The sequence below is a fragment of the Nanorana parkeri genome, unplaced genomic scaffold (assembly GCF_000935625.1).
Source record: "Nanorana parkeri isolate BGI_ZX_2015 unplaced genomic scaffold, ASM93562v1 scaffold1181, whole genome shotgun sequence".
Lineage (NCBI taxonomy): Eukaryota > Metazoa > Chordata > Amphibia > Anura > Dicroglossidae > Nanorana > Nanorana parkeri.
In genome coordinates this window covers 91,692-118,956 of record NW_017307449.1, presented here as the reverse complement: position 1 = coordinate 118,956, position 27,265 = coordinate 91,692, and the positions used below count along the sequence as shown (strand labels likewise).

Sequence of the window (27,265 nt, the reverse complement as noted above, 5' to 3'; positions counted from 1 at the left end):
CTGACCTGTGTCCACCGCCAAAAGCACCTACAATGAGCATGTGAGCATCAGAAGTGGACCACGGAGCAATGGAAGAAGGTGGCCTGTTCTGATGAATCATGTTTTCTTCCACATCATGTGGATGGCCGGTGCGTGTGGTGGTTACCTGTGAAGAGATGGCACCAAGATTCACTATGGGAAAAACACACATACCATCTACCTAAACATTGTTGATGACCAAGGACACCCATTCATGGAAACGGTATTCCATTATGGCAGTGGCCTCTTTCAGCAGGATAATGCACCCTGCCACACTGCAAAAATGGTTCAAGAATGGTTGGAAGAACACAGCAATGACTTTGAGGTGTTGACTTGGCCTCCAAATTCTCCAGATCTCAATCCAATTGAGCATCTGTGGAATGTGCTGGAAAAACAAGTCCAATCCATGGAGGTCCCACTTCACAACTTACAGAACTTAAAGGATCTGCTACTGACAGCCTGGTACCAGATACCACAACATCACCATTAGCATCAAGATCCAACACTATTCAGAATTTCAAGAGCTTTTCCTGTCAGAACTGCCCGAGATTTGACTGAAGCATCTGGAAGACTGCTGCAACTTATATCTGCGGTAACCCGCCCGTTCTCTTACATGCCAGTCTCTTTTCTAAACTCATGCACTAGATGTTGATGTCTAAGTCACTGTTGACCCAGCTCAGTGACCCAAGTAACCAGCTTGATTTCAGGTAAAATATGCAGGTATTATACAGTTTGTTGGGGATTTTGTTATCTGGTTCCAGCAGATAATTTCAGGAATAACACCTATTTAGCCCATCATATATACTGTAGACATGTAAGGCTGTTCCTGCATGTTGCTTTAGCTAGAAGGGGACATTTTATCAGGCTGTGAAATTACCTATTTTATTTTTTCCCATGTATATCTTCAGCGCTTGTCTAAGGCAAACTAAACGTGTATCTCGAGGCAAAAAAAAGGGAACATCTCTGCAATACATGCTTATTTCCCAGGGTTTTTTTTTACCTTTGAACGCTCTGAAAGTACAGAAATAAAAGAGGTGTGATAAAAAAAATATGGTGAAATAAATACTGTGTTTAAATAAAAAAATGTGTATTACAGTAAAGGACACTTTGCCATGAATCCCCCTCAAAATAACCACCCTCGCTTCGAACACACTTATCCCCTCGTTCTTGCCACAATCTAAAGCAGTTCTGGAAGTCTTCTTTGGTGAGTGTCTTTAGTTGCGCTGTCATAGCTGCCTCAGAAATTGCCATACCAGAAGCAAAGTGTGACACGGATTGTTGCCACATTTTATAGCACACCTTCTTTCAACAGTATCTCACAACCAACTTACTGCACTGAACAAGTTGAAACTTGTCACACACTGTTACTAAGGTTCAGCGCGCCACTTCTTGTATTGAAGATCCCTGCCTTTCCGTTGGAGGGCACTCGGCAGCAGCATTCACCGTATTATTTTTTATCACACCTCGTACCTGTTAATGCACTCCACTTTTAAGTCCTGTTGTGGGCTGACAACACTACATTTTTGTGGAATGTTATCAGCCCTCTCAGTTGTCTTTTGCTAAGTTACTTAACCACTCAGATCTTTACAGCATAAAGGCTAATTATTCTGTAGTCCCCGATAAGAAATAGGAGGGATTTTGAGGTAACCTAGGAAGAGGACACAAGACAGCCCTGAATTTCTAACAAGATCAAGTTTGTTTTCATTAAGCTAACAGATATAACACAATGCTTTCATTGGTATATTAAACAGACAAAAAGGGAGAAAATAAGTTCATTGTTAGGGTTTGCATACACTTTAACATTTTAATAATTTCATGTACAACTGTGATTAAATCAAACTGGTGAACAATGCGAGCTGCATTTTTGTCATATGTGTATGTTACATGGTTATGACAGCGAAACATCACTGGTTATTATATCTTTAATTAAGTCACCATATATGGCTGAATACAATCGTGAACAATATGTTCAGTTTAGCTAACATGATTATGCCTATGGAGAAGGCAGAGTAGAGCACACAGACATCCCAGGTCCTGACTTATCATTGGAGAAAACAGCAATTTATTTTAATAGGGGTCTGTATCAGGGCAAGACTCATTAACGCACACTAAATTTCAATTATGTGCAAAGATATTTTTATATAAAACATGCTATTAAAATTAGTGTACTATGTGCCATATTTTTAACATACTTTCTTGAACGTTATATAGGAACCAAGGAGCATCTCTTCCTCACATTAAACCAGAATACCTGTTTGAACCCCTGGACTACGAGCGATGGATCCAAGTACAGGTACGGCTCAGCACTAATTTTGCCAATATTACTATATCTATAACATAACATTCATACAGTTTTATATTTAGAAACATATACATGACTATTTTTAAGAATTCACTCTTGAAACCTAAGTCATCAGCAACAACAAATGATTTTGAGTGACACTTAAAACTGGAGTAATATCATCAAGACTATTTATAACAACAATATCATGTTACTTATGATATGCATTCACTACTAAAAGACTATTCTCACCTGAGCTTGCTGGGTATTAGACACTGGTTAGGAATAAAAACTATTAAATCATGATAGAAACTACTGCTCCAGAGACTCACTTGTTTTACATAAACAGATTTCAGTTAACTCAGACTTTTGAATGATAGGAATTTTCCTACATAATAGAACATTGCTTGGCTGAAGCCTCAATCATTGGGTAAACATTGAGGAACTAATTTTAAAGCCTAACTCCAGCCAAAATGTATTTTTTGTTTACTTTAGAACAAAGTAGAGAAAAGCTAAAATCTGTCAGGTTTTTATTTCTGCCTGTTCTAGTTGAGGAAATGTTCCCTTCTTTTTTTTATAAATTCTTTATTTCAAGATTTTTCAGGTAATACAAGTGATACAGGTAATAACAGCATGACACAAACATAACAGCATATTTTGTGGTTATAACGTCACCATCGCTACATGGTAGCCAGTAGTCATGTAACTATTTTAAGTCTCAGCGGAAGATTCACATGTGGAATGGTCAAACATTCTCAGAAGTATAGGGGGAGACATTAGGTAATATAAAGTGCATCTGAGATTGGTGGAAGACACCACGTAACGTCGCGGGCCCAGGTGAAACCAGTGGGCCCAGTGTCAGTGCAATCCCCTCTATCTTCCACTGTCGGTTATCTAAACAGACCACAGAGATATTACCAAAAAGAAAGGGTGGGGTGGAGGGGGCGGTGGCAACCAGCATTGAGAAAAGGGCAGGAGGGGAGCAGAGCAGGTAGGAGGGAAGGGCGGTATAGAGGTATGGAGAGAAAAGGGTGGGAGATGAGGTCAGTGGGCCAGTGGGCCATTCCCCGGGCAGCTGTCGCTACTTGCTCGGTCGCATCCTGCCTCTAGGGGGGACCCTGCAACAGGGCATGAAATTCGGATGTCTGCGTAAAAGCGGTCCAATAGAACCATGTCCTGCAGTGCTTTATCTGATCTCTGCTGGTACGTATGAATTACACCAAGGGAGGCAATGTAGAGGGATAGCCGAGGCCGCCTGTTCTACTTGCAGCCAGGGCTTGGGGCTGGCCTCCTGGCACCAGTCCACTACCCTAGCAAGATGGCAGGCAGTGTAGTAGAGCGAGGCATCGGGCAGGCCAATACCGCCGTTAGCCTTTGAGAGGCGTAGAAGGGCAAATTTCATCCTCGGGGTTTGTGGGCCCAGAGGAATTGTGAGAACAGTCTGTTTATTGATTTAAGGTACCAGAGGGGGATCTGGATCGGCAGAGCCTGGAAGAGATATAGAATCCGGGGCATGATGTTCATCTTAATAATATTACACCTACCAAACCAGGAGAAGTGGCTGGTGGTCCAATGGAGTAGATCCTGTCTCAACTTGAGGAGTAGCGGTGGGAAGTTAAGATTAAACGTTTCAGAGAGGTTCTTTGGGATTTTGGTGCCTAGGTACGTGATCGCCGAGGTGGTCCACCTGAAGGCAAAGGAGTCACAGAGACCATTGGCCAACAAAGGGGGGATAGAGACATTGAGTGCTGCTGATTTGGAGTAATTAATTAGGAAATTGCATAGTTTCCCATATAGGCTAAATTCTTCTACTAAGTTGGGTAGAGAAATTATAGGATTAGACAGAAAGAATAGCAGATCGTCAGCAAAGGCTGCTACCTTTTGGGAAGTGGATGGCCCGGTAGGAATGCCCATGATGTCAGTATGAGCTTGTATTCTACAGAGAAAAGGCTCCAAAGTCAGGATAAACAACAAAGGGGATAAAGGGCCGCCCGGTCTCGTGCCATTATTGATTTCCAGGGGTTGGGACAGGGAGCCATTAATTTTGACCTGCGCGGTAGGGTTGGAATATATCCCCCTGATCCATGCCAGCATGCGGTTGCCGAGCCCAAGACATTGTATTACCGAGTCCATGTACCTCCAATCCACCCTGTCAAAGGCCTTCTCGGCATCTGTGGACAGGAGCATGAGTGGCAGGGACTTGGAGTTAGCGGTATGGAGGGAGGCCAGGAATCTCGTAGTGTTATCTCTGGCTTCTCTCGTGGGGACAAAGCCTGACTGGTCAGGGTGGATCACTGCAGGCATCAGAGGGGCTAATCTTGATGCCAGGATCTTGGTGAATAGTTTGAGATCAACATTTAAGAGAGATATGGGTCTGTAACTTGGGCATGCTAGAGGGTCTTTACCTTCCTTGGGTATCACTGTAATATGTGCTCTGAGGGTGTCTAGTGGGAATGTTCCTCCCGAACCCACCTCATTAAATGCCCCGACGAAGTAGGGGGAGAGGAGGTCCTGGTATTTCTTATAGTATGCCAGGGTGAAGCCGACCGGACCAGGCGCCTTCCCCATAGCAGCAGGAAGGGGAGATAAGGATTAAAGGGGGTGGGGTAGAGAAGGGGGTTACAAAAACAAAAAGATAGGGGAGGACAATTCCTCAACAAGAACTACGCCAGGGGGGGGGAGCCCCGGGCGTGTTCAGGGCCTAGGTGGGGGAATAGGCTTAAGGCAAAGGTCACGAAGCCATAGGAGAGCTCCGGGCAACGACTTTCGATACAACTGAATAGCATAGTATAAAACAGCATCAAAAACAAAACATAACATCTAAAAGGCACTAAATGAACAGTTAGCGGGGTGCAGATTTACACAATGAGGGGCATTCCAGTGTTGAAGGTAGACAGGAATGAGAACATCAACTCTCTGTCACTCTATAACCATCCCTCTGTGGACTCCTCTCCTCCCACCTCCCCCCGCCACCCCACTCCTGAGGTCTAGGTAGCATCAGCATGGTGAGGGAGGTTGCCCGGTGGATCCCTGAGCTCCCTCCGCCCATACCCCAGCCCCCGGCAGGTCGCTGGGAAGTCAATATAGGAGCCGTGGGCCCGGCCCTAGGGAGGTATTCCATCCCTGGGCATCCATGGGCCATCAGGTGTTCCGCCAGAGGGGTGAGGTCGGCTGGGGTTAGCATTCCGGGAGGGGCCACCTCGGTTACTTGCACGGGGTCCCGTCGGCTCTAACGAAGGGTGATCCAGTCCGGTACCTCGACCCTCTCAGTCTCCAAGAAGGCAAACAGAGCAGGCAGATCCACAGGGGTTTTCAGTGTAAATGTCAGATCCTGTTTTCTAATCACCAGGTGAAACGGGAAGCCCCACCTATAGGTGGCCCCTGAGCGCCGTATAGTGTCTAGCAGCGGTCTCAGCAATCGCCTCATGAGGAGGGTACGTCTGGAGAGGTCCGGAAAAAGTTGGATAGTTACCCCATCAAAGTCCAGTGTCCCTTTACGCCACGCACATTGCATGATGTTGTCTTTGACAGCAAAGAAATGGATTCTGCATACCACGTCTCTCGGCCTGTTCGGGTCTTGCTGTCTGGGGCCCAAAGATCTGTGCGCCCTGTCAATCTCAATAGGTGTGTCTGGAGGATTGTCCAGGTAAAGATTAAAGATGTCTCGGCCAGTGGCCCGGAGGTCCGATGGTCCCGTAGATTCAGGGAGTCCCCGGATGCATACAATATTCCTCCTGCCCCGGTTATCCAAGTCATCTAGGTGAAGGACAGTGGTAGAGAGCTGTTGTTGAGAAGTGGACTGAGCAGTTTCTAGGGCAGCGACCCTATGGAGGAGGTCAGACTGCGTTTGTTCCACAGAGGCCAACTGGGAGGTAATGGAGGCGAGTTCCTGTTTAACTTCGGCCAGGTCTTGCTTGTAGGCAGTTTCAATGCGGGTAGCAAAAGCATCGAAGTCAGCCTTAGTGGGGAAGGTGGATGTCAGGTCTGCTTTAGTGAGAAGTGCACTGATAAGGCGTCTAAGGTCGTCATTCAGGATTGAGATAGTTCAGGGACCTCCGCTGCTGAGTCCCGTGGGGATGGTAAGGTGGGATCAGAGCCCCATGAGTCTATGGAGTCATTCCTGTAGGCCGCAGGCGCACCCGAGAGGGGCATTCGTCAGAGAGGTGGCTCGGGGATACGAAGAGCCTTTTAAAGGCAGTTTTGGGGGTGAATTGGGATCCCTTCCCTTTCACCTTCTTTCCCATGGTGCCGGGTGTTTGCTGGTGGTGGCTGTTAGGTCTTTTAGCAAAAGTCGGGCCGTGAGCTCAGAGGAAACACAGCTCACACGGCCATTGCCAAGCCACGCCCCTGGAAATGTTCCCTTCTTATTTGTCCTTGTAAAACTAGGACAAAAAATGAAGGAATAGTTGGGCAGAAGGAAGCACACAGCAGTAAAGGCACTGTGAGCTGTTTAAACTACTTTCAACTCTACTAAATATTTGTTTTGTCTATTTCCCCAATAAAGAGATTTTCTATTACTTCCTGTCCTGACAGGAAGTGAGAGAAGGTTTCCCTAATAGCTAAAGAATCAAAGATACAGTATTGACCTAACAAAGACTCTAACTCTTCCACATGCTATCCAAAACAAAGTAAAATATTGGAGTTGCATTTTAAAGCTGAACTTCAGACAAATAAACAAGGTATAAGTTAATGCAGATCTGTATTAATTATTACACAATAACAATTTTTTTATGCAAACAGCGCAAGTACCTGACTTTGACTTGATAAAGCATGATCTTTGTTGTTGTTTATAGCACCTTTTTTTTGTTTTAGTTTTCTTTGCTTCAGTTTTTACAAATTACAGTGCTATACAACAGCAAATATATCAACAAAAAGTTTAAAAATCATTGGAAAATTTGAACAGATAAGATATGGCTCAGTTTCTAGAGAGGATTTTTAGACATGGAGATCTTACCTGTTAATGATAGTTGCTTCCTAATGATTTGTGGCTTGCAGCAATTAGAAATATTTAAAGAATCCACTTTCCAGTTCCCGAGCAACATTTCTGTTTGCCTTTGTGTCCCTCCTGATCCCCTGTCCCTCCTGTCCCTTTATTGGACTGACTTCCTGTGTACTCACCTTTGTTTGGTTTCACTTGTCTACTGTTTGCCCTGACCCTATGTTTGTGTCTCAGTTCTTCCTTATCTTTGTAGTCTTCCATCCTTCTGCAGTGTGCTCCACAGTCTTAGCTCCCCTGCACACCACATTTCCTGTACAGTATAATCTGTTACCACTAGGATGCTCCTGCGATCAGCCAGATTTGTCAGTGCTGGTTAGTTTGCAAATATATGAGTAGGGTAAATTTAGGGGTCATGACCCGAGTCAGCATGCAGCTAAGTCCAAACCTCCAAAGGTGGTCCCTGGTAAGGGTCAAGAGTCAGTGAACTGTAAGTATACAGTGCACTATACCAGCAACAAAAAATTACATAAACTGTGCAGGACAAGCAATAAGTGCATTGACAGGGTAGCCATTCATTATAAACAAGAATGTGCTACTGATAGCAGCATGATGTGTGGGTAGATGTGTACCGCCCATGGAAGTCCTTCCTTCCTTCCTTCCTAGACCACAGCCTATGTTGGCTATGCAGAAATCTAGGCCTTGCAGTAGATGTTATTCTTCAATTATAGAGTACTTATTTTCCTTTTAAGACCCTTTAAATAAATATTGAGGTGCAGTAAAGAGGTTTTGTTAAGCTAGCCATACATATGCTGATCTGCTTCCTAAAAATATCTTCCATTCAAAGAGCATCTTTGACTTTGTAATGTTAGATAATCTTCTTGGATTAAGCCATATTTTATCTATTTATCTCTGCTTTATAAAAAAAAAATGCATAGAAAATCCAACAAAAATATTCCAGCCTGCCCATTCATTATTCATATTGGTCTCCCAATATGATCATTTGTATACAATACACAGTACAATTAGAGAAAGACCAGCTGTACTGTATGTCTGTCTGAACAAAGGGCACTTTACTGTGAGACTTATTCTTTGAATTTGTTCAATAAGAAATACAGTATATTCCAGAACTTATATAGACACGCAATGCTGAAAGTCTGCATGAACTTCCACAAATTAAATATATGAGAATGACTATGGCATATGAGCTAAAGCTTATAAAAGCCAAATTTTGTTTCCCTGCCCTAGTGAATGACACTGGCATAAAATTTACCACTAGTGTATGTACATGAGATGAATAGATGTACAAAATGGTCACTAATGCATGCCTCTATAATATCAAGTAATTTCAGATTTCTAAAAATGCTCTTACAATGACAGCTTGCTGATAACTATGCTTTTTGTCAGCTGCAAACATGAAAATTGCTTGTGCTCATGGAAAGAGTGTTTGATTTCCTGTTTCTTTTGCTAGCTGTTTAGATGGGAATTACTGCAGGTAGAGACACAAAAGCTCAAAGACTTGTTCCTTGGAAGTGAAATGTACTTTGTGATAAAATGTGGCTATTACACTTAATTTCAGTGGTTTAGACTAGAATTTTTCTGAGACAAGGGTATCACAAAGAACATTGTAAGAGAAGTAAGTAACGCATATGATAGTGTTTTTTTTCTTTCTGTATTTAACTCTCTAATACTAACTTTATTCTTTCTAAGGATTAAAACTGTGTTTTTTCTTAGAGAAAATATTGCTATAATAAATATATATTTATAGATAGATATATATAGATCTATATATAGATATCTATCTATATATAGATCTATATATAGATCTATATATACCGCTGGGAATATGGAATATTTTTAAGGGTCACCAAGGTTTCTAACATATACACATTGCAATTGCCACCCTGCCCCCCGGCCCAGTCCGCCCCTGCACAGCAACCTGAGAATCAGTGGGCTGATCTGCTAGCACACTTTTTAATTGGGGAAGTCCCAAAAGGCTTTCTTTGACTCAGAATGCCAACTTGGGAAGTTATGCTAAAAGGTAAGGGAAGTGCCATACTCATCCACAGGTTTTAAACTTTTGTCCCTGGGGAATCCTGGATACAGCTTGTGGAACATCGGAGCAAGATGCAGTATTTAAAGACACCAGTGTTAGCAAAAAGCAATTTCAAGATCCACTGCATGTTAGCAAAATGTGCGGCACTGACTGGCAGGATTGTGGCCAGTATGTTTCATCTAGGTTACTCACAAACTCATGGTAAGGGGCTCCAGGGTTTAAGGCTTAAAGAAAACACACTTTTTGTTTTCTCACATTTCAATAAATTCTGTTCTGGGTTCTGGAGCCTGAAGGATTTTGAATGGTTTTGGTGGGATACAGTCTCCTTTCCACATATCACCTAGTAGCCAGACCTTATTGTTAGTCTCAGCTGTCCACAGGCCTATTATATATGAGAGCTGATTGATGCTCAGGGCTCTCTTTCTCACCCTCTCTGCTGCTGGAGTCTGTTGCTTTGTGAAAAAATAAGTGCTGACAGAACACTAAACTAAAAAGGTATAAAAGGTAGTACTAAAAAGTGTCCTTGTCTCATGCATGGTTTACCTTTGCCGATTCCAGTTGAATCTGTCCTGTCCATACAAATATGTGTGTGTGTGTGTGTGTGTGTAGATATATATATATACACATACAGTATATACATATCTTTGTAAGCTGCTATGCTATTTAAAAGCAGATGGCGAAATGTCTCAGAAAAGCAGCAGTGGTTTGCCCACAAACTTACAGAACTTACAGGGCATTGCTGTTCTTACTGTGAAATTACTGTATCCGGTGTAAGAGTATTGGATGCTGTTCTATCATTGTACAATAGTACACATTGTACACATTGTAAGAGACAATTATTTATAGAAAGAATATTATTAATGTTTTAAAGTGAAAAGTTCAAACTTTATGTTCAAACTTTACTTTCAAGCATTACACATCATATTGTATGAAACAAGCTATAATATATTAAAAGGCTGTTGACTAATTGCCTTTCATAAATACGTGCAAGCAACTGAAAAAAAAGAAAAGTATGAGCATATATGAACATAAACGCACATTGGATGCGTCAATGTACCAAAATAACAATTGTGCCACACATGTTAGGTATAGCCATGCACATTGAAGTGGGAGTAATAATTCTAGGGACATCACTCACTGTTAACTCTAAACGGATGACCTGTAAAGGTTTCTAAAGCACCTGTTGGCAATTTTGGGCAAAATTGTGTGTTGCCATTTCACAGCCATGTGCAAATTTAAGGTTTGACATGCTTGGTATATATTTACTCAAAGCAGTGTCACCTTTTATATTTTATCAAAACTTGTGTAATATATTGTGCTTGTGTGCACTAAAAATAACTTTAGCCCAAGAATGAGGCAGAGGCATGTTGGGATTTGGAGTTAAATTACAGCTGGAGGGCCAGAGTTGCTCTCTGCTTTTGGAAAAATATATAATGTTTGGGGTTTTTAAGTAATATTCAAGCCTAAAATGTGCATTTTAACATGTATGCAAACATCAAAATGAAAAAAAAAATGGCTCTTGCAGCGAAGGGGTAAAAGAAGAACTGGTGTACCCAATGAAAAGGTATTAGCGTAAGTCCAAAAGCAGATTTGCTGATGTACAGTATTAAGTTTATTTTTTGCATTTCCCTATTATTGCTTTTAGAATTGTATCCAAATTCCCAGGCATTTTTGTTTATGGTCAAATGCCTTGCACAGAGCTCAGTGGGTAGGACTCAGACCAATAGCAGTAGCAAGTGATTAGATCACATTATCTGTTTCTTCTACAAGCTGCCATGGCATCATGGAAGTTTCATTATTTATCCAGCAATGATGTTCTAAGAAGAAAATAGTTAAGTTCCCTCCTAGGAGAATATGAGTCACAAGCAATGGTGTTGGATTATGATTATGCCAGAATGTAATAATTTACATTGGATTTCTCAACAAACATAGTTTTTGTTACCTGAATTATCACTGATACTAGTGTGCAGAAGTCCAAACATAGACTTTACATAGCACGAACAGCAGGGGGGAAACGGAGTAAGAGACAGGAGTCAAGACTCAATCTTTTGTGTGTATGAATTGTTTTTTTTTAATTCTTTATTTTCAAGTTTCATTTGTTTAAACAATAGACAAGAACAGAAGAAGAGGGTTGAACAGAATTATACAATACATTAGATATAGCATAGACATACAGCGTATTGATAAGATCTAACACTTCCACTGGTTTCGTAGGACTTATAGACAGTATAGATCACACACAAGCGCCTCCGCCCTGAGGTGGGGGGCGCAACCACTAAGCTGTGGGCCGGTTATGCTAACTCTGACTCACATAGGGGGGCATTGTAACTAGATATACGCTATGCCAAGGACGTAGCTTAGGCAGCCCAGAAAGGAGGGAAAGCAAGGAAAAAGACACAGAAAGATTCAGGATTGAGGTAGGGGGAAGAGTAGGGAGGAGTGGGGTCACTGAAAGGGTGTCGGGTCCCGGTTCGTAGGCCATGTCGGGTTCCGGTCCGTAGGCCATGTCAGGTCCCAATCCGTGCTCCAGTGCAGGCACGCACACGAAGGGGACGTCCGCCGGTGCTTCCAGGCAGCGCAGGCGCAGGCGTTAGACGACCCGGCGGGGTCACGCGGCGTGATGTCATCGCGCCGGCGCATGCGCAATAGGCCATCCCTGGGCTATATAAGGCGCATCTGATCACTCGTTCAGTGCTGAGTGATCTTCAGCCTGTGTGGATGTTAGTGTCTTGCTCCTGTCTTCTGGAAACCCTGTGATCTGGCTTACTCCTGACGATTCTTTGGATTACCCCTTTGTACTGCCTGTGCCCGCCTGTTATCGACCCTGCTTGCCTTTTGACGACTCTTTTGGATTATCCTCTGTACTGCCTTTGCCCACCTGTTGCCAACCCGGCTTGTTCCTGACGATCCCTTGGACTTTCCCCGGTACTGCTGTTGCCATATAAAGTTTTGCTTGTGTAATATATTAATTAGATAATATAATATATATATTTGACTGCATCTATCTGCATGTTATGTGACTCTCAGTTCCTCAATTGTGTTACTGTGAATCTGTCTGCTTTAAAGTCCTAGCTATTGTTTTGTTTGCTTATCAAATCTCACATGGGGGGTAAACAGCAACCTCATTTAAATCCTCCAATCAGGTTACACCCAATGTACATTTGGTAGGCAGTGTACAGAAAGGAGGATATATAAGGTATTGTTAGCAAGCCACATGCTCTCTTTTTACCTGGAACACAAAGGCATTCAGTATGAACAGGCGAGAAGCTGAGAGGTAAAACTCCACCACACTTGTACATTGTCTTGTAAATATTGTTTTGTGTGTTATTTGTAAATATGTAACCCTACCAATAAATGTATATTGCTGATGGAACTACTTCTTTTGTCTAAGAATCCTCAGATCTAGGGGTGTTTATGTGAATATTATTGTAGTCATTGGAATATATTTACATATCCATTTCACCTGGGTAATACTGCTCGTGCTGCCTGTGCTGGATCCAGTCTGCCTCCTAACTTCCCCGTTGGGCAACTTAACGGCCAAGTGCTCCATCAGGTCTCCACTCATCAGAGCAACCTGGAGTCAGCACCCGGCACCCGTGCACCCCCTGCCTGCGCACACTGTTTATCAACGCCAGTGGTCACAGATGGGGTTGCAAGGGAGGTCCTCCTCGTCAACTCGGGCCAACACCACAACCCTTACAAAGGGTTACCGTAGATACAAAGTTGGATAGGCATTCAGCCGTGTCCCGACAGGTGTGGGGGTAGCGCGGATCCGGTCCTCTGAGGCAAGGGCGTCCGGCTATATCTGAGGACACTTGGATTTGTTACCCCTCTGGTATGGAGGTAGGTCTCATTCTACCATGAATGCACCGTACTCGGAGTAGAGGTACTCTAGCCAGTAAAACCACGTTTTCCTAAATCTGCCATCGGTGTGGTGTAGGGCCGCAGTGAGCTCCTCCATCACCCGCATCTCGTCCACTTTCCGTAGCCACATTGTGACCGTAGGTGGGTGAGAGCTTTTCCACCGTAGCGGTATACAGGCCCTGGCAGCATTTACTAGGTGGATGAGTAGGGAAGTGCGGTATTTGGTCCGAGACAGGGTGGACTTGTGGAGCAACAGCGCGACTGGATCTCTAACCCTCACCTGTCTGGCTTTGATCTTGCCAAGTAGCAAGTCTTCCAGTTTTTGGCGTTGAGTCCATAGTTCGGCTTCCACTGTCACAGCTAAAGTTTGCTTGTGGCGGATTTCTAACTGATGAATTTGGGTCAGTAGGGTGGAGATGGTTTCTAGTCGCTCGCGTTTGGCCCTAGAGGCATGTAAAATAAAGGTACCCCTCGTACAACATTTGTGAGCTTCCCAAATGGACAAGGGAGGAGAGTCTGGCAATTTGTTCTGTTGAAAGAAATGAGTCAGTTCCTGACTAATGTGGGTCAGCAAGAGGGGGTCGTCCAGTAGGAGATCGTTTAGCTGCCAGTGCCACTGTCCACGGCCCTCCGTATGGAGGAGCATACTCAGTAGGACCGGAGCGTGATCGGAGACCGTGAGAACATCTATGGAGGTATGTCGGAGTCTGTGCAAGTCTCTTTGCCTGATCAGGAAATAGTCTATTCTTGAGTAAGTACGGTGTGCGGTGGAGTAGAATGAGTAATCGCGTTCTCGCGCGTGCATGAGGCGCCACACATCTACCAGCTGCTCCGTGTGGAGAGTCTTACGTAGACGACGGAGGAAAGAGTAAGATAGATGTGAGGCGTCTCTAGAAACGTCAAGCTGCGGGTCCAGGGCGACATTGAAGTCCCCTCCCATGATAAGAATCCCCTCGACAAAGTCAGACAAAGCGAGGAGGCAGTCCTCTACGAATGAGATTTGGTCGGAGTTGGGGGCGTACACGTTGACCATGGTGACCAAGGCACCACAGAAACGTCCCTTTACAAAAATGTATCTGCCCTCCATGTCACACACTGTAGCAATATGCTGCCAACCCGAGGACCTAGCCACCAACACACTGACCCTCTTTGCCTTGGCAGTAGAGGAGGAGCTATGGTATGTAAATGGAAAGTGAAAATCGGTAAGTCTGGGTATACAGTCTGATCTGAAGTGGGTCCCCTGCAAAAATGCCTCCTGTACCCTATGTCTCCTCAAGTCCCCCAGCACCCTGTTAAGGACCGGGTTGGAAAGGAGAAAGACAGAAGAATAAAAATTGCGTTATGGTGCAACAACACTTTCTAACAAAATAAACAATTCTGATTATTCAAAACAAAATACTCTATGACAACCCTCAACGCAGGCAGCGAAGAAGGAACCTAAGGTGGAGGAGTGTAAAACAATGGAACATAGTGAGATGCTCCCTGTAATATCCACTCAAGTAAGCTATCCCCATAGCAGAACATGTGAACAAGTAGAAAACATCGGAACTAGTAAGTAAACGGCCCCTCATCGAGCATCCTCTAAGGCATGGCCGACCCCAGTTGTTTTGCTGCACTTCCAATAGCTACCCCTCCCCAGCAGGCACCAGTGCCATCATTTAAGGTCTCCATATCCCTCTGCTGACATCAGTGATTAAGTAGCATAAATCTAAACACACGTTACACGTTACCCCCCCAGATAGCGGTCTCTATTTTGGTTACCATGCAGCGAAAGCACACACTAGCGTCTCCCCAGTCCGCCCGGACGCGTCCCAAATAAGAGGACGGGAGAGGGGTGGGTGGTGGGGAGAGTCGTTGCAGCCGGCGTGTATGCCCAACCGACAGCATGATGTAAGACAATCCCACTAACACAGCACTATATCTTTTAAACAATAAACATCAAGTTCACTTTTAGTGCGGCTTGCAATTGAGTGGTGTATAGCTTCACAGGGCAATGTCTAGACCAATTCGTCGGAGAGAAAAAAGAAAAGAGAGTTGGCTTGTTGCATCAGGGTGCCGGAGATTGTGCTCCTCAGAAGTACCGGGTAGTGAAACATAGCGAGCAAGAACCGTCCAATAAGGATACATCCAAGTCGGCGGCCACTGGGAGGTGCAGGGAGGAGGGGGGGGGGGAATCGCTAACGGCAATAGAGGGGGACCATCCATCATGTCTCAAGGGCAACTTGGGGGCCATTTAAATGGCAAGGGACAGGAGTCAACCCCATCAGTAGGCAGCGTTCCAACGGTCGGAGGATGAGGAGCATACGATGAGAAGGCCGTGTTGTAGTCCCCGGACAGGAAGAACCATGTAGAACAGCATACTGTAGATCCAGTTTTAGGACAGACAGCAGGATCCGACCCAGCGCCCTCACACCTCGTGAGCAGTGGGGTCAGCGTCGGAACGGCGGCGAGAGCGCCCTCTGCGGGGCCGCTGTGATCTGGGGGCCGGTGGTAGTGTAGGCCTCGTGGCGGCAGGGAGCATGAGCCAATCCGGGATTTCAACTGGATCAGTGCCCAAGAAGGCAAATAACTCCGGCAGTTGGTCCGGCGTCAGCAGGACGAAAGTGGCTCCGTCCTTTTGTACCTGTAGGTGGAATGGGTGACCCCATTTGTAAGACGCTCCAACAGAGGAGACCTTAGAAAGGAGTGGCCGCATCATGCACCTGAGAAAAAGAGTGTGTCTGGATAGATCAGGCATTATGGTGATCACAGCTCCATCAAAGTCCACTGACTTTTTAACCCATGCCTGCCGCATTATCGCCTCTTTCTGTGTGAAAAAATGAACCCGGCATAAAACGTCTCTGGGGCCATTGCGGTCAGTACCCCTGGGACCACTAACTCTGTGGACTCTGTCCATCTCTAGGTGGGTAGAGGGGTCACGGTCCAGCAGTTGGTTTAGTATGCCTTGTACAGTGGATCGGAGGTCGGCACCCAGCGTGGACTCGGGAACTCCACGCAGGTGAACGTTGTTCCTGCGGTTCCTATTTTCCCCATCGTCCATCTTTAAGTATAGCAGGGCTTGGGCCTTCGTCTGGGCCGCGACCGCAGATTCAAGTGCGGATACTCTGGCCGTCAGCTCAGCCTGGGAGGTTTCTGACTCGGTCACCCTCTGCTCTAAACCGGCAACCGTCTGGGCAACCCCCTCAATCTCCCTTCTCAGGGTCCCTTCGACTTGCTGTGCCAGGAGTTGTACGTCCTCCTTAGTGGCTAAGGATTGTAGCAGGGCCCTAAGGTCCTCCCCGATCACTGAGGTCAGTAGCGGCGAAACCGAAGGAGCGGACATCGCGGGCTGTGAGCCGGCATCTAGCCCCACCGGTGGCCGTAATTGGGGATTATCATCCGTGGGGAGCCAGGGGAAGAGGGTCTCGTAGCTGTCAGAGACTGACCTGATCCGGAAGGTCCCGCCATGCGGGAGGCAAGATGGCTGCCGGACTCAGTGCGCCTGAGAGCCGCCGTTGAGGGCCTCTGAGCTGTCGGGGCGAAGTAGCCGGGAATCGTCTTCTGCTGTGACCGGGTTGATCGCCTGTCACCGAACATGGGGATTAAGGTATGTTGCTAGTAGTAGTCAGCTGCAATAGGTAAGGTCGGGAGCAGAGCTCAGCACAAACGCGACTCTACTGCTCCATTGCTTGGCCACGCCCCTCTGTGTATGAATTTTTATCTTCAGTTACTGAACTCTGTAAACAGCAGTTTTTTCAGCAAAGTAGGTAAGCATTATAAACTTGTGAAAAGAACCCAAATCGGGAGATTCAAGTGATATCTCTTGTTCAGTCCCTTTGGCTAACTTAATAAATAGGAGGTGATAGGACTTGCGTGCCAAACACTGGATTCATTGAAGTACAGTATATCTATAAACTTTTTTGGGGGTGTTTGAATAGTACATTGATGGATGAAAACCCTTGCCAAGTTTTTATTGCTCTTTGTGTCCCAATTATAGACATTTATCTCTATTTTTTCTGGTGATCAGTGTCAAAAATACAGAAGTAACAGCAAATCCAACATTGTGCACTTGTCACCAGAACAAGAGATTAAGAGAAATCCCCCAATGGCAACACCGGTTCCTGTGACAACTGTCTAAGAGGGGAATCTTTTTTTTTTTTATAGGATCTTCCTCTTCCCATTGTGTCTCCAGGACAGGAAGCAAAAACTCCCCAATATGAGGCAGAAATCTAAAAATAAACAAAGAAGGGTTTACACGTTTCCCTGCTCTATCCTGATCTAAAAATCTAAAAGTTTTGACTATATGATTGACATATTGACATATGATTTTTCTGACCTTCTGGCCTTTTATTCTCAAACACTGCTGGGAGTTAGTAACACCAGCCTCACAGCATTGTGCTAGCAGAATCTTGGACTTGACAATGTCACGTTAAATGGTTTCTCAAGTATATTAAACCTAGTCCTCTTTTACACATCGTTTTTAATATAACATGATTAAGGTTTTCTCACCCTTGTTTTTCTTAATCTCTAGCACTGTATTCCTGTTCTGTTTGATAATGTTTACCTTGTGGCGGTTTACACTTCAGAGCCTAACATTATATAACTGGTTGAGATTATTGAAGCATTAGATGCACGCCATGACAGCCAACACAGTGATGTTTCTCACTTCAGCAGGCACTAAGCTGCATTAGCCCCATGGGAAGAAAGAAAAGTTATTTTCCTCAAGTCTCCAGAAACTGACGTAATGTAGCATACAAAAGAATACTATAGTGTAGCCCTTCTTAATTGTTGGTTTTATTCTGAAATGAAAAATTTGGTTTACATTTATATGTTTATTCTGTCTTTATAGAATCAGATTCAAAAGATGCAGAAATCTAGCAAAAAGAATGCAGATCTGGCCAATAATGTTCTTTTTCCTATTAGCCAGACTGCATTCCAGTCTGTGGGTAAACGCTCGTGGACAGATGTACTGCTCCAGATATATAAGGTGAGATCATTTCTATTTCTTCTATTTGTTATGAGCAAACCAATCTACTAAATTTCCATTGGCTTGATTTTAACAGTTAAACTGCCCATACACCTTGTAATGTGCAATCTGTATTCAATCTTCTTTAGGCCTACCAAAACTATGTAGTAGATTCCCTAGCCAAACAAACACTATTCAGGAAGGCTCTTGTATTAAATAATTGACAGAAGAGCTAAATAAGTTTGTTCAATCATAGTGCAATATGTATGGCCAGATTAACAGCTGTGGCTGGATTAAAGACTCCAGCCACAACCTTTTGAATGTAAAGCTCATTAAAACTTCTCCCCAATTTTAAATTCTGTCTGCATTCAGTCAAGGTTTTTTTTCTGCTATGAAATGCTGCCTGTGTCCCCATCAAGGAGATTTATCTTCTTTTCCTGTTCTATTTGAAACATCTCAACTGGACAGGAAGTGAGGGGAAATCTCTTAAATGGGAACATTAAAAGACAACAATGAAAATACAACAGAGATTCTGTTGTTGGTTATTGCCCATTGTTGTAAATCATTACCAGTTGAGTTTCTGGCTCTGTTTCTTGTTCTAAGAATAATGCAGAAGATGTTTGCAGGTCCACCTTCCATCACAGATCCTCAAAATATTTTTTCCCCTTATTTTAGGGTAGCAGGTGGAGCCATGTAAATTATCCCCGTATGCTCGTTGCCTTAATGTACAACCAGAATAGCTGATTTATAGTACAGATTCGACCAAATATTATAGAGTCATTTTTCCAAACTGCATGCAACTGTTGAGACTGGTTTTGATTTTGATGAAAGTAGAACCTTCAAATACCTTCTGTTTCAAAAATGCTCGACTGTGTTTGTCACCAATTAGGTGGGTGGCTTTTTGGTTCCTTTTAGCTCACCTCACCATAATGGGTCTGGTTGTTCTGTTGTATACCATTAATGAAAATTGTTAAACTATGACAGCAAATTCATTCTCAAAAATCCCAAAAACCGCGCTGTACAAATTAATGATATCCAATTTCCACAAATGATCATAAGAAGTACATATACAGTTGTATTTATTCAGCAGTAATAGCCAAAAAAAGCTGACTTGAATGCTCAAACACTAGTAAAAAAATATCAGGTTGGACAACTGTCTAAACTGAGGAAGGTTTTGTATAAGATCAAAAGCAAGGTGCAATAATAATAATCATTATATATATATAGATCTATATATATATATATAGATCTTACTGAGAATAGCTGAGTATGGTGGTAATCAGGGCCATACTAAAAAATTCCTCCAGCATATTGTATAATAATGTAATTTGTTGGAAAAGATCTCATTCTCTACAGCTTATGTTTCATAATTACTTATTTTATTGTGGTGCAAAGATAAATCTATTTTATTTATAATAAAATATGCCAGTTATGAAAGGCCACAAGGCAACACAGAAGTACTGTATATTTCTGTGATGCAAATGGCATTTTGTTGTATGCTGTACAAATAATATAATCCTCTGAGCTCAGCGACCTGCACCTCCCAGATCAGCAGCTTTACATTACCAATGACCCAGTCCACACCTCTCACAGATCGCTAAAACATCCACCAACCAGGTCCCCACCGTGCCTCCCACTCTCTGCATCACGCCCCACACCCCCATCTCGGATCCCTGCCACACTCAACATCTGACCCAGGCTCTCCTACTGAACCCCGCTCATCCCCAACCCTTCCACACTCCCATCTGCCCACACACTACTTTAAGTGCCGATCACCCTGAGCAACCATCCACATTTCGCCGTTGATAACGCGCCAGTACCTACTCCCTGGTAAGTCTGATACCCTCATTTGTTTCTGCCAAGTCACTTTCTGGTAGTGGCGCTTCTGTACTTTTTGTTTTTGCTCGGTGTCCACCACCCATCTCTGCCAATCATTCCTCTTGATCCCACGAATACAATTCTAAATACTACCAACAGCATACAAAGCCATCCACTATGTCCTGAACTATATCACCAACCTCATCTCAATATATAACCCAAACCATCCTAATCATTCCTCACAAGATTTTCTGCTCTCTAACTGCCTAATCACCTTCTCTCATGCTCATTTCCAGGACTTTTCCAGAGTCTCTCCCATTTTCTGGGACTCCCTAACCCAATATCAAGGCCTCCACCTTTAGGGGATCCCTGAAAATTTATATTCTGGAAAGTCTATCCTGCCTCTACCTAATAACTGAACTTTCCCCCTTCCCGTCGACTTAACCCCTCACAATTACTACCCTTGGTATTACTTGCACATCCCATTTGGATTGTAAGCTCTCATGAACAGGATTCTCTAACTCTCTTGTCTTGCATTGTATTGTATAATATGTTGCCATAGAAAAACCTTTGTAAAAGGGATCTAATGTCAGAAAATGTAATTCAGGCCTTGAGGAAAAGTCCTCAAGGTTTCCTTGACTGATAGAATATGATCTACAATATACATGTAATCATGAAATGAGGCTTTCTTTTACTGCTGTATCTTTTTTTTCTTTAGGTGTTGATTCTCTCACGTGTTGAACAGAGAAAGACCGATGATGAGATTGTGATTGATAGCATGCCAAAGATCAGTGCTGAGCCTCTGTCAAGTAATATATACTCCACATCAGAAAGAATTCTTCTTACTTGGCTCAATGTTCATTATGAAAAGATGAGAAAGGTGGCATGGAAAAACTGTAAGAAAGGTAAATAAAAATCATACTTTTATGCTGTGATAGGGATGCATATAGAGTGGCTCATGGCTTGACAAATTCTGGGCACAACCTTGCAAGTTAACAGTTCACATGGAATCAATCCCTCTATGACCCGAGGATCTTAAATACCCAGATCTAATTTAACTAATTCGATATCCATAAATTAACTTGACAACAGCTTTAGGATTTATTTGCCTACCGAAATAATTTTAACAATATTTTAAAGAAGATTTCTGTGCATGTACAAAATTAACCCTTGCAGTGGAAAATACCTCCGCATTGCAAGGGTGAAAGTGACATTAAACCCTCAGATTTTTTAACATAAACCAATACTGTAATGTGCGCCTTACTGTAATCCATGGTAGTTTTCCTTCTCTTTGCTGCTCTTCCTTTTAAATCCTCATGTCTTCTCATGCTTGAGGAGAACTTCCCTTTTCAGCTCAGGGCCTCTTCCTGTAGTGCTGGCTCAGGTTACAAACCTATACAAACCTATACACAGACACCATGTATCGATTCCAGAGACAAGGCAGTCTGCTGTAAAACAGAAGTTCTACCCAGCATGAGAACAGATACAGATTTAAAAGGAAGAGCAGCAAAGAGAAGGGAAACAACCATGGATTACAGTAAGGCACACATTACAGTATTGTTTTATGTTAAAAAATCTGAGGGTTTAATGTCACTTTAAGTGCTCGTTTTGTTCTACGGTCTACCTGATCTTTGATCCCACCTGGCTTCTGGACCGGTCCCCACAGCCTCTTCTCCCCCTGGCTCCAGCGGTCTAAGGACCTGTGATCTCATCACGTCCATTGACATGCTTTGAGGGGGAAGACAGTGAGGGACATTCCACAGCCAGAGTGGAATGGGGAAGAGAGAGGAACGGTTGCCGCTGTGGGACCGAGGAACGGTTGAGTTCATCTTTTATATTTTGGACCCTGGAGCCAAACAAACACTTAACCCACATCAGTGTGGGGGTAACCCCACTGCAAAGGTTAATTTTGTACATGTCCAGAGTTTTTCTTTAATGCCATATAATGCTTTTATTGGGTGCACTGTCTTCCTTCCCATTTTTTTTCCAATCCTTGCCCATTTTTATCATGAGCTGACAATTAATAATATTCATTTCACACACTGATTATTTGTACTATTTACTACTATATTTACACAGTGCCATTTGCAGGCTGTAAAGGTCTTCATAAGTTTGGGAACCGCACTAATTGGTTTCTGGCCATTAGGGTGAGGGATGCGGATGTCAGTGTAGTCTTGGAACTGGAAGAACTCACAGGTGCATGCTGCTGGGTCATGGGTGGAGCATAGATTAACGTTCCCTCAGCATGCAAAACTGTGTCTGGTAATGTTACTCTACAATTTGTATTTGTCAAGTGGTAAAATAAGCTTTTAGCAGGCTCTATCAGGTTTTAAGGAAACATCCAACACTATTAAACAAGTGGTGAGCATTTTTTAAGGCTTCAGCAAATATTCTGTATAGAATCTACAGTATATTCAACACACCCAGGTTAATCCTGAATAATATTTTTAAAGAAAGCTGTTATAAGAGGAACACAGATGTTTCCCATATAAATATGAAAAATGAAGTAAGCATAAAAATATCCCAGGCCATTTCTGTCGGACAATGTTAAGGACTCCCTGAGGAAAGGCACATTGAGCCTGAAGGGTTGTTCTTTATGGCTGGGATACTTGAATCACTTATTCCCATCCTTCAGAAGTGCATTCCTGTGTCTGCCATAAATAGTGCATGATGATTGAGGCCCACGCATCATGCACAGCGGACACTTGGCCTGACCTCTACTATGTACAACAAAAGGTTATGCAGCACCAGGAAAGGCTGCACAGTAAGGATTTCCAGAGTGAGAAGGTAAGTATTTAATGTGTTAGTTTGCCATTCTGCACATTTAGAGTGGATGCATGCTTTCTATCCTCCGCGGCACATTACAAAGCACTTTTCAGATGTTAAAAAAACTACCCCTGCTGCTAGTGGCTGCACTGCACATGGGCACAGTTTTCACAAGCCAGGAGCAGCCACTTGGGGCACACTATAAACTTCCTTAATGTAAGCAATTATGTTGCGCTTGGTTGTGAATAATTGTGAAAGAAGAAGATTATTCACAACCAAGCGCAACATAATTGCTCACATTAATCACGTCCATACACATTGTTGCAGCTGGTGATTTTAGTGTACACTTTTTACACTATACCGTACCAGTCTCTCGGCCAGCTGGGCAGACACCGCTCTCCAAGCTCTCCCGGATCCGCCCACGGCTCCTGTGTGGACAGTGCCCACGTGATTTGCCCTCAGCCTGCTACTGCGCATGCGCAGACTGCCCAGTGCTCTCATTCAGAAATCCTGTGTATGCACAGTAGTAGGCTGAGCGCCGATTACGTGGGCACTGTACACACAGGAGATGTGGGCAGATCTTGGAGAGCAATATCTGCCCAGCTGGCCGATGGACTAGTACGGTAATGACTGCTGCTAAGGATCTATGAGAGGGGAATGATTTGTCTGCAGGGTGGGGGTTGTGTCACCATATTATCAGATTTGTTTGCCCGGCTTGACACTGATTGGCTGGGAAGACGGCTTCCCGGCCAATCAGCATAGAGCCGGCCAAACAGCATGGAGCCAGCTTCCCGGCTCCATGTTCCCTCGCAGCACTGCGGCTCTGAATATCGGGAAAGGTATGGGAGCATTTGGGCGAGTACGAATACTTGGTATCGGCACCAATACCAGTATCGGTGCATCCCTAATGGAAAGCATGGGGGATTGCTTGAAAAATGTGAACTAACACTTTTTACAATTCACTGGGGAAGGGAAAGGGTGCTAAAAGTGAATTTCTCCTAATAACTCTGGAAATTAGGAAAACAAAATCCTCCAGAAGTTCTCCTTTCACTCATATGCACATACATGCTTGTACCTTACAAACACAAATGTGATTGACTTTCACCATTGTATCTAATCTCTGCAGTAATCATAAGACATTTATATGATCAGCAAACATTTCCAAACAACTGGTTTGTCAATTCTGTTTAGTCAGTCTGTAATAGACCTCCGCACCTCTTTCACTGCCTGATTGTCATATAGAACTTTTTGAAATGACATGCAACATATAGCAGAGGCTAGTAAAGCACAAAAGGAAATATTTGTATTTTTCCATATTTTATTCATTTAAAGAAATTAACAAGCGCTACTTATGACCATCCTGTTCTAAGATTTACAGAGCTTTGCCACAGAGTGGAGCCCTGTGTAACAGAGGAGAATACCTGATGCAGTTCAGCAGCACTTACAGGTCTCCTCCCTGCCCCCCAGCCAGTAAATGGACATTGAATGGAGAAGCAGCAGATTGATGAGCTAATATATATGTCATGCTCTCTCCTCCTGTTAGCATGCTCCTTGCACTGCCTCAGAACTGATTGGCTCCTTGTGCGGCTTCTCCCTCTCCCAGTCTGAGCTCTGCTTTACAATGGACTGCAAAAGGATTATACCAAGTCAAATACAGGTTTTTGCACTGTTAAAAAAATATGTATAATAATGTAGTTATGAATACATAGCTGCAATAATGTGTTTCTTTTTTCTGCTTGGTGTTCAGCTTTGAAGAATAATTAGGCAGCTAAAAACAGTAAACAATAGTTTATATGGAACAAACAATGCTATAAATTATGTGGAAATGAGGAGCAGCTTCTATGAGCCTAATTACTAAATTACTGGTACACAGTAAATGATTTGAAAATTACCTGTTTTGTACAGCAGTTCTCAATCGTAAGCAGATTGGTTTTCCAGATTCTTATTTTGTAGTTATGGGAATTTTTTTTTAAATGTTTAGCTTTTTGAAACCAATAAAACCCAGTTATTGCTATTGTAACTCATTAAAATGTAGTTATATTTCTTACATTTTTTATAGCAACAGTATGTGCTTTATAATCGCCACAGTTTATGCCTGTGTTCCTGTAAGGCATTTTGTAGATATGATGCTGTCAAGTATACATGGTGGTAATGACCATGTATTTTGTTAATTAGAAAATGAAGGGGGCAGCCCTTTGGCTTTCTTGCAGACATCAGCTGAGTTAATGAAGTGTTCTGTTTGGAAATATTGATCCAGAAAAGAGAAGTACACATAAATAACCAGTTTTTCTTCTTTTTTTTTAGAAAGAGTATTTGATATCACTTGCAGGTGATCATTTCAGCATGTTATTAAGATAGAATAAATATTAGTTAAATGTGGTACTAAGTGTGTATGGAGGCGGTGGTGGCGGGGGAGTACATAGAACAGGAATGCCGAATGAAATGCTGAATTGCGTAGGAAAGCACAGTAGAGGGCAAACTGTTGTCTTCTGAAGGCCATGATTAAAACACAAACGTCTTCCTAACATAGCAATTGGGAAATATATTGAAAGCAAACATTTCTGAATATTTGTTAACTTATTTTATTTGGTATAATTTAATTGATGGACATTTTAATAGCACAAAATGTTTTTCACTGCACTCAGAAGAAAAGCCACCCCACTGGTGTTTGTTGGGTTTCATGCATCTTAGGGCTTTGTTTGCTAAGAGCAGCCAGGGGCTGAAAGCACGTGGGTGACCATTAACAGACAATTCATACCTACCCTAAAATAGTTTGGGTCCCCAATTTAAATGTTGTAACTGGACTGATGTTATGGAAAGACCTATTTCACAAGGATACCCTTCAATATAAAACCTTTCTGGAATTAATGCAGGAATACAACATGCCAAAACAGCATTTCCTCTAGTATCTTCAAGTTTCGAAATCCTGGAAGGCAATCTCCAAAAGCTCACAATTGTTTTTTGCTTCACCAAATCTCAACCAAACCTATTCTATATCTACAATTTATACCTTTAATGTAAAATCATTGGAACACCTCAACATTAAGGACTGGGCCAAGGATTTTCCTACTGCAGAATTAGTTGATAAGCTATTGCCAGGTTACAACAAGGACAGACAGGTGGTGATCAATGAGGAGACCTAAGTCGCCAGGAGTCTGTTTAAACAGCCCCGATGCTGGCGACGTACACTGTACGTCGTCAGTCACGAAGGGGTTAAATTTCCCCACAGGGCCTATGTACTATACTTTGTGCCTGGGCCCTTGGGCTCTTCTGTTCAAATAACATCCTGCTGTCCTAAATGCAATTTTAACCGTCCTACATTGGCTCATTGCCTATGGCCGTATCCTCAGATTACTCTTTTCTGGCAGCGCATTGCTGGTTATGTAAACGCCATATTTCAATGGTCAGCTCCGTTAGAGCCATTGCTTTTCTTGTTCAGCTGTCAGACCTCCGATGCACACATTTTGACAGGGGGGTAGGGATAGTGGCCAGGAATGGCTACATATTTGTTTGATAACAGTCGTAAGTGTATGATGCGGATGTGGAAAAACCCTTTCCCTCCTCCACACTCTGCTGCGGTAAACAACTTAAAGATGCTTTTCTCTAGAGAGAAATTGGATGCAAAACTCCACAAGGATACCCATACCAAACGTTTCTTTCATAGATGGCAGGTTTTTATTTGTAAAACTTTCAACAAGGCTGAAATCAAATTTACATCTTGGTATCTGGAAGCTAGTCTCTCAAATTCTTTGGGTGCACTGGTGGTAGACACTTGATGTGGTGCGCTAACTTAACTTACTATATTGGAACCTGGCAGCCTCTGTTTTGTTGTTTATTGCTTTGTTTTATTATTTTATTAGTTTTGTCTACTATTTGTGAGGAGGAGAACAATTAAATATTGCCAAGATATGGCTACAATATACTGAAAGCATTTATATTGTAATATCATTCACAAATATACAGTATATTCCCTACTGGTCTATTTGTTGTGTCTTAAACCTTTTCACAAAATTAATAAAATATATGTTAAAAAATGTTTTAACTGGTTGAAGGCTACAAAGAAAAAGCAAAAATTGTGTGTTTGCTTCAAACAAACACTAACTTGACATATTTGCTATCACTAGAAGCCCGCTTTACCTGATTGCTGCAATACTTTGCACAGCAAAGTTAAATACAATACCACATTTCTCAATAGTTCAGGCATAGGACCTTACAGAAACTGACATGTTAGTGATATTGCAAAGTCTTCTATAAGTAAATTGTAAGTTCTAACAGGTAGGGTCCTCCTGACCCTCCTGTCTTGCATTGTATTGTGACTGTACTGACTCCCTTTATTTTGTGAAGTGCTGCTCAAAGTATTGGTGCTACAAAAATACTGTAAAATAATAATAATAACAATAACCACTAGTTGATTTAGGCACTTTCCCTGTAATGGGAGAACAGTTAGTATTTGGGTCATGTTGTGACACCCTTGTGTGCTATCATCTCCACTTCATCCTGCTGATTTAAAGACAGCTGGCATAGAAGAGAATAGAAGAAACATTTCATGCATAATAAAAGCTGATATTTGTATATAGGGGT

General features: G+C 42.9%; 1 protein-coding gene across 1 annotated transcript in view; it reads left to right on the top strand.

The window, feature by feature from the left end:
• Positions 1-27,265, top strand: part of LOC108796841 (cilia- and flagella-associated protein 47-like) — a 208,738-nt gene that overhangs the window by 103,549 nt on the left and 77,924 nt on the right. The window contains 3 exon segments of the mRNA XM_018568382.1: positions 2,230-2,311; positions 17,984-18,121; positions 20,637-20,823. Of these exon segments, the coding sequence (XP_018423884.1) occupies positions 2,230-2,311; positions 17,984-18,121; positions 20,637-20,823 (407 nt within the window).